General features: G+C 41.1%; 1 protein-coding gene across 1 annotated transcript in view; it reads left to right on the top strand.

The window, feature by feature from the left end:
- LOC306961000 (heat shock 70 kDa protein 12A-like) overlaps positions 1-10,594 on the top strand; it is a gene marked incomplete at both ends in the record, with an annotated part of 13,881 nt that extends 3,287 nt beyond the window's left edge. The window contains 4 exons of the mRNA XM_079553610.1: positions 349-665; positions 6,881-7,105; positions 7,176-7,341; positions 9,561-10,594. Coding sequence (XP_079409736.1) covers positions 349-665; positions 6,881-7,105; positions 7,176-7,341; positions 9,561-10,594 — 1,742 coding nt within the window. The remainder of the gene's footprint in view (positions 1-348; positions 666-6,880; positions 7,106-7,175; positions 7,342-9,560) is intronic.
- Positions 10,595-11,992: the final 1,398 nt, after the last annotated feature.

Raw genomic sequence — 11,992 nt, 5'->3', positions numbered from 1 at the left:
GTGCAAAGAAACTTCTGTTGTTTTTCATAACTCAAACCGGTTTGACTCTCGTCTGATCAGTTCTGAGAAGTCGATGGAATGTTATATAACGACCAGGAAGAAGCTGCGCCCTGAAGTTTATTATAAAACACTTTTATATCCTGTAGTAAGTGACTGAGGGAAAACTACCTCCTCATTCCCCCAACGCTCTCCCAGTGATGTGACTCAGACACTTACACAGTAAAGTCCATCTGAAACATGCAGCTTTTCTGGGCTGTATGTAGTTTCTGAGTTTGGTGAGAGCACGCCCCCTAGAGGCTGCCCCTTATTAACCACTATATGAGCGGTGCCTGTGGCGTTGTGCGTCAGACCTGTCGCTCCTGACGCTCCTGTCAGAGATGGCTGACACTGAGACTTACATCATTGCCATAGACTTTGGGACGACTTACAGCGGTTATGCTTACAGCCTGACGCCCCGAAACAAAGACGTCTCTCCCCATGTGCGGCGCTGGGGCCAAGAGCAGGGCCATGACACGCCTAAAACACCCTCCTGCATTCTGCTGGACCAGCATGGGACCTTCAAGTACTTTGGATACGAGGCCAAAGGGAAATACCTGGAGATGCACAAAGATGAGGCCAAAAACTACTACTATTTTGAGAACTTCAAAATGGAACTTTACGACAAGGTGAGTAATGATGTTTATGTTTGTCTTGAGTTTTTGTTTTAACATAGTTTTATTATTGTTGGTTAATATAGGACTATTGTAACACTTTGGGGAAAGAAGGACTGACTTTATGTTGTGCCAGATGTAGATTCAGGCACGAAGCCAAAGACAGCCAAACAGAATTTGTATTGAAAGTTTCAGGTTTTTCAGAGTTTGTATTTGTATTAGTTATGTATATATTACCTAATATATATACTAGTTTGTAGTTGTATAGGTATATACTATATATTTGACAAACATATAAACTAAGCTGAGGTCCTATTGTCAAGTCTTTTAAAACTGGATTCCACTCGGACCATTTTGCATTTTAGCTTGTTTATTTCCAGTTAGGGTCAGGTGTATTGTGGCCTGTTATCTTATATTTCTATGGGACCTGCTAATAATTGGAGAAGTTGTCGCCATGAGGAACTCAAAATAGCTCAAAGGTGAGAAAAGGTAGCCTGGTCACACACGGTAAACAAGTTGCTGATTGGCGGCTGAGGCCGAACCAATCACGACCGTCACAGAGAAATGACAAGGTGACGTCACTCGCTGCACCACTATGTTGTTAGTTCAATTAACTTTAACATGAGCCAAAAGTAATCATGGATGAAGCAGTCGAGGATTTTGCCTCGCGTTCTCCGTGTGAGTTTATATTCAGTTCATATTTTGTGAGTTGGAACAGCTGTCGCCATGTCCACTAATTCGGTTGTTCTGCTCTCCCAAAATTTCATCCACTGAGTGGCGCTGTGATGAAAAAAAAAATGACACCGTTCGTGGCCTAGCGCACTTCCTGTTGCTATTATACTGCATTCAGACTGAACACAACGGAGACTTTTCTGTTCTGTTTTATTGCCTTAATGGTTTGTGCAGCCCTGTGAGGCGACTCCTGTTGTAACATTGGGCTATACAAAACCACTGATTGATTTAGACGTCAGGGACGAGTGATTTTAAATGTATTCTGAAGCAGGAAGGAGCTCTGACTGAAAAAGAACTGCTGTTTTAGTTCTAACTAGTCCCTCTTTGTTACTGCCATGTCCTCTGGATCTTCAACTATAGCTATACACATGATCTACGGATCTCCCTAGTATTTAAGCACATATCCAGCCCATGTGTCCGAATAAAGGACTATTATTTGTGTCAATGGACAATGGTTATTCCAGGTTAGCCCCGCTAGCTTGTTACAATCGCCTACAGCTCACTGTTGATGAAAAGTCCACAATGTTGTTTTCAGTAAATCATAGAAAATCAAACGTGTGGGTCAGCCTAGCCTTTTATTAAACGTGGCCGCTGCTTTCAAGTAACAACATCAACTGATGTTCTGACGCTTCTACTAGATAGTGAGTAGGTTTAGCTCAGACAGCCCCCTAGTGGTGTAGCTGTATATAAAATAACTACTATCAGCACATCCCTCTTTCTTTAGATGAACTGAATTATAACAATACCTGGCAATCACATGTTGCATACTTGTAGTTGTGTCTTTTTACTTGTTTTACATATCGCACTTTGAGCTCTTTGCACATTTTTTTCCAATGTGGTTTTTCAAACTGCAAATGGCCAATAAATGAATCTGAATCTGAATCTGAATCAACAACAGATGTTTCATAATAAACAATTTAACAAGCATGTGTATTTTCACACATATTTTTGTACTTTATTGTACTGTATTTAAAGATTCGGTCTATCAGGTGGTTTGACAGTGCGTGCAGATCTTCTGAGCTCAGGTGATTGGTCACCTTGCTCAACACTGTCCTTTATAGGTGAGGCTGGTTCAGGCATTTTGTTGTTTTCCTCAAACTGTTAATCTCGTGATCTCATAGTCTCTTGTGTATGCAACAAATTCCTTGGTTTCTTCTTAGTATCACTCCATCTTCAGTTTTTACATTGTATGATCTCGGATTCACTTCCTCCAGTACAGTTGCTTTCTTTGTCCATACTTTAGAATCTTCCACTCTGACTGTGTCATTGGGTGCAAGTGGTTTTAAACTTTTTGTGGACTTGTCAAAGTTTACCTTTTGTCTCTTCTGCAACTGTCTCATCTTGTCTTTCACTCATTTGTGTTTCTTGGTCATTGTGTAAGGAAGAGTGGTTCGAAGTTGCCTTCCCATTAGTAGTTCTGCAGGAGATTTTCCATGTTCTAATGGAGAAGCTCTGTAGCTCAGTAGCGCCAAGTAAGGATCTGCCTTACTGTCTTGCGCTTTCTTAAGTAATGGTTTTAACTATGTGTTCCCCTTTCTCTGCCTTCCCATTGGACTGAGGATATAGTGGGCTTGAGGTGACATGTTTAAAGTCATATTCTTGACCAAATAGTTGGAATTGTCTTCAGGACGTGGCATCTCCAGTATAGCCCTTATTTTATTCTTATCCTGCTCGATGCCCTCTGCTGTCAGCTTGTCCCCGAGAAAAGTGATGTCTGTAACTCCAAACTGACATTTTGCTCTGTTCAGTGTAAGTTCGTATTGTTTGACTCTTTGCAGCACCTTAGTGAGTCGCTCATTGTGCTGCTCAAGTGTGGATCCCCACAAAACGATGTCATCCACTTACACTCTGACTCCATCAATGCCTTCAATCATGTGCTCCATTGTCCTGTGGAAAATCGCAGGAGATAAAGAGATCCCAAAAGGCATTCTCAGGAAACAGTAGTGTCCGAATGGCGTATTGAAGGTACAGTATTTTGTACTGTCCTCATGAAGCTTGAGTTGCCAAAATCCTTGTGACGCGTCGAGTTTACTAAAAAACCTTGCGCCTGTCATTTCACTTGTTATTTCATCCCTTGTAGGTATTTGGTAGTGCTCTCTTTTTATGTTAGCATTTAAGTCCTTCTGGTACAATGATAAACATCAGACTGTGATATTTCCCTTTAATTTGTACTTTGAGTCTGCATTTACCTTTGGTGTTGATTGGCTGTCCATTATATGCTTGGAGTGAACTGTTGTTTTGGTAAATGTGTGGTTTTACTTTCATTGCTTTCACATCCAACTCATTCACCAGATTAGCTTTGGCTCAGGTGTCCACCGCTGTCCCTTCCGCGTCCATTTCCTTCGCTGACCTGCTAAAGGTTTTTGCATGTTGTAGAGCAAGTCACTGGCATGGCAGATGTTAAAACTGCCTCTCGTAGAAGTCTTTCTCTCATTTTCTTGTCCTTTATACCAAACACGATCTGATCTCTAATCATGGAGTCCTGTAGCTGTCCAAAATTGCATGTTCTCGGTTTTAGCTTTAGGTCAGTCAGAAACGTATCAAAACTCTCTGTGGGTTGTTGTAAACGTGAGCAAAAGACGTACCGCTCGAACGTTTCATTCTTTTTGGGTGAACAGTGTTCAAACTTCCCCACTACCACGTCAAACTTTTCTTCATCTTCTGCAGTCGGGAAAACAAACTTGTTGTATACCTCCACCGCTTGTGGACCCGCTACGGTAAGAAGCAGTGCAATCTTCCGTGCATCAGGCTTGCCGTCCAGGCCGATAGCTTGCAGGTACAGCGTAAACCGCTGTTTAAAAGTTCGCCACTCACAGTCCACATTTCCAGTCCATCTGGCAGCTTCACACTTTCCATCATATACGTCTTTGTTGGTCCACTCCTGGTACCATGTTATGTTTTCAATAAATCATAAAAAATCAGACGTGTGGGTCAGCTTAGCCTTTGATTAAACGTGGCTGCTACTGTCAAGTAACAACATCAACTGACGTCCTGACGCTGCTTCTACTACACTGCGTTCCAAATTATTATGCAAATGACATTTTTCTAAGATTTTCTAAATTGTCAACTCAAACGAGAGTCAGCATAATTTTCAAGTCTTTAACTGGTAAAGGATCATTTAAATGTGGTGGAAAAAATTTCCTAGTAATAAAGTAAATATAGTAAATATAGTAAAAACCTCAAATTCTACTGTTCCAAATTATTATGCAACTCATCATTTCAATACATTTTAAAGCTTGTAATTAACTGAAAATGGTCATTTGTTGAATTTGTAGCATTAGGAGGTCATATTTACTGAAATCAAAAGCTATTTCAATCAAATAATATAAACAGGTCAAGTTATATTTTACCAAAGGAGCCCTTGTGTGATAGCAGCTTCAAAATTCTTAAATCCATTAAACATTTGAGTTTTTGTAGAGTTTCTGCTTGGATTCCTTTGCAGTATGTTAGAATAGCCTCCCAGAGCTGCCATTTGGATGAAATTGCCTCCCACCCTCATAGAAGTTTTTTTTGTTGAGGCTCCAAAGGTTCTCAATAGGGTTGAAGTCAGGGGAGGAGGGGGTCCACATCATGAGTTTCTCTCCTTTTGTGCCCATAGCAGTCAGCGATGCAGAGGTATTCTTTACGGTATGACAATGTGCGTTGTCATGCATGTCAAGAGGATCTTGTTAGGGAAAGCTCGGCTCTTCATTTTGAAGACAGTGGTCAGTCAGAAACTCCACATATTTTTCAAAGGTCATTTTCACACCTTCAGGGAGCCTAAAATTGCCTAATGGGGCCGACCAGCTCTCTCACCATGATTCTGACCCAAACATGACTTCGCCACCTCTTTACTGACGTCACAGCCTTGTTGGGACATTGTGGCCATTCACCAACTATCCACTACTCCATTGATTTGACCATCCAGGGCTACACGGCCTCATCAGTGAACAAGACTGCTTGAAAATTAGTCCTCATGTATTTCTGAGCCACTGCAGGCAAACATAACTAGAAGTTGCGAAGACAAATGTAACCCATGATGCAACGCAAAATTCAGTTGCTCCCCCGCCCATCGGATGAAATTTTGGGAGAGCAGAATACCCGAATTGCTGATTGCCTTCCCTGTCCATTCCACACAGGGAAGAGTATGGCAGAGCCAGGCAAGAGAAAACGGCCTCTAAAGGTTGTGAAGTTCTCACCTTTCTCCGGCTGGGAGTGACAATAGAGCTCATTTATCTCCTTTTGAGATCATTTCATCTTCCCCTTGCTTTACTGTTCTCATTGCGACAGTGGGGGCGCAGTTGGTAGAGCGGGTCATGTGTCTTGTACACTGGTGTATGAATGAGAGAGTGAATGGGTTCCTTACTGTAAAGTTTGATAAAGGTAGAAAAGCCATTTACAGAAACTTTAGGGGTACTTAAACTTTCACCCTAATGCAAATAATAGTCAGTGGTAGGGATGTCATGGTTACCGGTGTAGCCATAAACGCCAGTAAAAATGTGACGGTAATAATTACCGTCTTGTTTTTGAAAAAAAGATATTATCTCGGTGTTAGCAAAGTGAGCCTTATGAGCCGCTGTCTCATCTGCTGACGTTGCCACGCAGGTGCACTCAAGCTCACAACCAAAACAAAACTTTCTCGAAGCTGGAATCATGTCCGAGATTTAACTAGGATAGTCCCACTGAGATCAAGAATCATTTCAGGGGAGTCTTGGCCCCAGAGGGGAATCTATTGTACATGTTTTTAGTGGTAGGGGAAACCGGAGTACCCGGAGGAAACCTACGCTGACACGGGGAGAACATGCAAACTCCACACAGAATTGAACCCGGGACCTTCTAGCGGTGAGGCGTGAGTGCTAACGGTGGCGCAGTGCCGCCGCAGTGGCGCAATTATATATAATATTAATTATATACAATTAACATATATATAATATTAATTATATACAATTAATATATATATAATATTAATCATATACAATTAATACATATATTATATATTAACTCTGACAATGTTCAAATCCAGGCTGAAAACAGTTCTTTTTACCAATGCATATGACTGAAAGTATTTTATCTGCACTCTCGCCTTTTACTGTAATTGATTAATTTTATGTTGATGTTTTTATTGATTCTATTTGTTTTCAACTGTGAAGCACTTTGAATTGCCTTGTGTATGAATTGTGCTCTACAAATAAACTTGCCTTGCCTTGCCTAATCATATATAATTATTATATATACAAATATTAAGTATATATAATTATATATAATATTAATTATATATAATTATATATAATTATATGCATGTGTTCATTATGTATATAATAAACACTGTTACTCTTTTTTGAAACTGTTTTTGTAGGACTATAAATGCTTTTTGAACATATTAACACACATAAAAAAAATACCGCGATAAAACCTAAAACCGTGATAATTTTAGTCACAATAACCGTGAGGTATAATTTTCATTCCGTGACAGTCAGTGTCAGTGTTTTGCTCCCTCCTCTCACTGATTTCTCACACAGACAATCACCAAGGACCTGGAGATTAAAGACGTGAATAAGAAGTCAATGAGCGCCTTGAGGGTGTTCTCTGCTGCTCTGCAGTTCCTGAAGAAGGATGCTCTGAAAACCATCTTTATCAACACAGATGGCATGAAGTTCAAGGTCACAGACTTCACCTGGGTCCTGACGGTTCCGGCCATTTGGGACAATTCAGCACGACAGTTCATGAGGGAAGCTGCAGAGCAGGTGAAACCCGGCTGATCTTGTTTATACTTACAGCAGATAACTGTCCTTATCATCAGTGCTTTCTGTCCAGGCCGGGATCGTGACCTCGGAGAACAAACTGGTGATTGCTCTGGAGCCCGAAGCAGCTTCAATCTGGAGTATGAAGCTTCCATCAAGTGGCTTCATCACTGATGGTCATGACAGAGTGGCTCTGCAGCGTTCTCCAGGCACGCAGTACATCGTCGTGGACTGTGGAGGTCAGTGTTTCCTCTGAAACAGTATACATAACGCTAACCCTCAGAAGTATAAAGTTGTCTGAATGCACATATGACCATCTATGACTATGTTGAATTTAATCTTGAGGTTTAAAGGGACTACACAGAGTTTAAAATGTTAAAACTAAGTATTTTCCTCCCCCTGCATGTTCCAGCCATGTCCTAATGAATGAGCTCAGACCTGTTCACCACAACTGCCTCTAAAATCCTGCACTGTCACTCAAAATGCTGTTAATTCGGGCCCGAATTGCCGTCATGTACAACCTTAAAGGGACTATACAGAGTTTTAAAATGTTAAAACTAAGTATTTTCCTCCCCCTACATGTTCCAGCCATGTCCTAATGTGTAGAATGAGCTCAGACCTGTTCACTACAAATACCTCTAAAATCCTGCACTGTCACTCAGAAAGGTGTTAATTTGGGTCCGAGGTGCCGTCATGCATGAGCTTAATATAGAAGCTGCAGTTACACAGGTTACACACCTGAGGTGGCAGTAGTGAGCATAAAATGACCAATTTGCATCTAGTCGCTCGGAAAAAAAGTCGTCTGAACACAGCATAATCACTCATTTATCATTTGCCAGAGAACGTTGTTTCAAACTGTACCAGTTATTGTCCAGTTCCCAGTGAAAACTAAATATTTAACCTCATCCTTTTAATAACTTATCTGTCTTTTGATCATGAGTCTGTATTAAAGGTATCTATCTATCTATCTATCTATCTATCTATCTATCTATCTATCTATCTATCTATCTATCTATCTATCTATCTATCTATCTATCTATCTATCTATCTATCTATCTATCTACAGTGCCTCTCGAAAGTATTCATACACCTTGAACTTTTGCACATTTTGTCATGTTTACAACCCTAAACATAAAGATTTTATTTCGATTTTTTTACTGAACGTTCACACACAAGTAACAGACAACTGTGAAGTGAAAGCAAAATGATACATGATTCTGATATTTTTCAAAAAATAGAAAAGTGAAAAGTGGGGCGTGCATAAGTATTCATACAGCATGCATGAATACTTTGTGGAACCTCCTTTTGCTGTAATAACAGCACAAGTCTTTTGGGGTCTGACTCTACAAGATTTGCACATGTAGAGACTGACATTTTAGCCCATTCATCTTTACAAAACAACTCAAGCTCTGTCACATTGGAAGGAGAGCGTTTGTGAACAGCAGTTTTCAGATTATTCCACAGATTTTCAATAGGATTTAGGTCCGGACTTTGACTGGGCCTCCCCCCCCCCCCCCTCATCTGACCAAAGCTCCTTCTTCCACATGGAGCTGTGTCCTCCATATGACTTCTAGCAAACTTCAAACGGGATTTCTTATGGCCTCCTTTCAATAATGGCTTTCTTCTTCCACTCGTCCATGAAGGCCAGATTTGTGTAGATACGACTTATAGTTGTCCCATGCACAGATTCCTCCAGCTCAGCGGCAGGACTTCACAGTTCCTCCAGAGTTATCTTGGGGCACTTGGTTGCATTTCTTACCAGTGCTCTCCTTGTTCAGTTTGTTAGTTTACGTGAACAGCCGTGTCTTGGTAAGTTGGCAGTGGTGCTTTACTCTTTCCATTTCTGAATGATGGATTGAACAGTTGCTCCGGGAGATGTTCAAATCTTGGGAAATCTTTGTATAACTTAATGCTGCTTTAAACTTCTCCACAGCTTTACCCCTGACCTCTCTGGTGCTCCTTGGCCTTCATGATGTTGTTTAGTGACCAATACACTCCGACCACAGCTCTGAGGGCCTAAACGAACAGCTGTAATTATACTGAGAGTAGATTACACACAGGTGGCCTCTATTTAACCGTTAGGCCAAGGAGTGAACATTCTGGAGTCATTAGGAATGTTTTAAAGGCAATTTAATGCACTCAGAAAATGCTGTATGAATACTTATGCACGCCCCACTTTTCACTTTTCTATTTTTTGAAAAATATCAGAATCATGTATCATTTTGCTTTCACTTCACAGTTGTCTGTTGCTTGTGTGTGAACGTTCAGTAAAAAAAAATCAAAATAAAATCTTCATGTTTAGGGTTGTAAACATGACAAAATGTGCAAAAGTTCAAGGTGTATGAATACTTAGGAGAGGCACTCTATCTATCTATCTATCTATCTATCTATCTATCTATCTATCTATCTATCTATCTATCTATCTATCTATCAAGAACAATGATGGCGTGTGTTTCAGGAGGAACCATCGACATCACAGTCCATGAGGTCCTTGAAGGAGGAGCTCTTAAGGAGCTGAATAAGGCCTCAGGAAACAACAGAGGAGGATGGACAGTGGACAGGAAGTTCAGACAAGCTCTCAGAGAACTCTTCTGTGATGGTCTGTGGGAGGAGTATGAGAGAGATCATCCCAGTGAGGCGCAGAAATTCATGTACAACTTTGAAACAGTCAAATTAGCTGAAAATGCTGCTAGAATGATCTGTTACAGTAATCTTGGGCGTTTGGTTCATGAGAGACAGAACGAGGACAGAGAGGTGTTTAATGTGGTGGAAGGCATGAGCTGGGACAGCGGAACGATCCTCATCTCACGACAAAGAATGGAAACTTTCTTCCATGAAAGTCTGGTGCACATCACTGACAGTCTGTGTGAAATCCTTAGGAAACACCCAGACATAAGCTACATCCTGTTAGTGGGAGGGTTCGCTCAAAGCACCATCCTCCGTAAAATTGTTCAGAAAGAGTTCAGTGATTGCGCTAAAGTTCTGTGTCCTAAAAACCCTCAGGAGGTCATTCTTAGGGGAGCAGTGATGTTCGGGCGAGACCCGTCTGTGATCAGGTCCAGAAAGAGCGCCTTCACTTACGGGGTCGCTAAGAGTGGTATATTTGATCCTTCTGTTCACAAGGAAGAGAAAAGGTTAACAACCAAAGAGGGCGTCTGGTGTCAGGACCTGTTCTCAAAGTTGGTAGGAATCGGTGATGATGTGGAGTGGAACCAAACTAAAGAGTACATCTTCTGTCCTCTGGAAAGAGACTGGAAGAGTATGAAGTTAAGTTTCTATCGGACAGAGAGGAAGAATGTTACATATGTGGACGAGTGGGGAGTGGATGGTCCAGTTGCATCATGTGTCGTGGACATGCCTGACATTTCTAAAGGCATGAATCGAGTAAAACTGGAGGTTTTCTTTGGCGCCACCGAAATCAAGGCAAAAGCCACAGACTTGAAGTCTAAAAACACTGCGACCGTCAAAATGGACTTCATCAGTAAACAATAGGGACGAGTTCCTATGGAAACCGTTTCCCTAAAATTCTGTTGCAGTTTTATAATCTGGGAGATGGGCGTTCGACCTGTGGGGAGTAAAATGAGAGGACGAGAAATACAGCAGTGTGGCCTTTTCAAGTTCTGTCACAAGTCAGAGACTTGAAAAGGCTCTGACTTGCTGGACACGCCAGGGACCACTGCTCAAAGCGATCTCCCAATAGGTCAAGGTGCCTTTTTTGGTACCAACAGGTACATTTGTCTGGCAAAGAGTGAGACAGCTCCGCACACACAGAAACAGACAAACATACAACAGAAGTGACATCAGTGAACAGCTGAAAGGGCTAGAAGTCAGTTATAAAAAGCAAAACATTTTAAAAAGGCCAAGTGCAAAATACAATAATAGAAGAATAATTGTCAATCTCTTGTCATCTTTAGATATGAAGCTGTTTGTGTTTTTGACTTCATCTTTAACACAATAGTTTGAATCATCTTCATTATGACTTACACACACTGTTTGACGATACAAAACATGAACTTCTCTGTACACACAGATGTATCATTGTGTTGTTTCTCCTTCAACTGTAAAGTGTGTTATCTGTGTCTAATCATCCATTTCTGTTGCTGTGTGATTGTTATCTATTAGCATTGGAATTGTATCCGTTATATCAGGACATTCATTTGTGTGAAACTTTTGAAACAAAAATAAAATGAATTTACTATTGAACCTGTGTAAAAAACATGTATCTATATGTAAGAGGGGGGGCTATGGAGGTGTGTGAAGTGAAATGAGTTTAACCAAGTAACAATTGTAGAAAATGGGGTGAATGACCGGGTGAGAGCACACTGTTTACCAAGGACAAAGAGTAGTGGCAAGTTAAACTAAAATTTATGACAGAATGATTAAAAACAGAGTAAAAATGCCCACAAATAAAAATGTTATAGTAAAAGTCCATTAAAAACAAAAAAGTCCATTAAAAACAAGGTGGGCTAAAAAAAGATAAAACAATAAAAGGGCACCATCCACAGTAAAGTGCGCGTGCTTGCAGGTCCTCCTACTCCCTCTTAGTCCAGGGAGTGGTCACACGCACCGGGTCACCTGTAAATGTATAGCATATGTATGTCGCCTCGTAACACTTGTGGTCTCATCGTGCTCGTGGTCCCCGATGTGTGTGCCGTCCTGCTCTCCAACTTCATGGTGGTGCGCCACGGCCTTTCTGCTCCTGCTCCTGTGTGTGTCCTCCCTTCTGGTTCTCTTTTCTCCTCCCGTTGCCCCCGTGCTCCCTTTTGTTTGTGTTTCCTTTCCCACCAGACACAGGTGTGCTGATTGTTGCAGCTGGGGGTTGGGGTAAAGTCATTTGATAAAAGCATGTGAAAATGGCAAGTTCGTAAAAACTATAAATCAAGTTAAAAA

This window comes from Gobius niger (genome assembly GCF_951799975.1).
Source record: "Gobius niger genome assembly, chromosome: 3".
In the NCBI taxonomy this organism is placed as follows: domain Eukaryota; kingdom Metazoa; phylum Chordata; class Actinopteri; order Gobiiformes; family Gobiidae; genus Gobius; species Gobius niger.
This window is presented reverse-complemented; position numbering and strand designations above follow the sequence as displayed.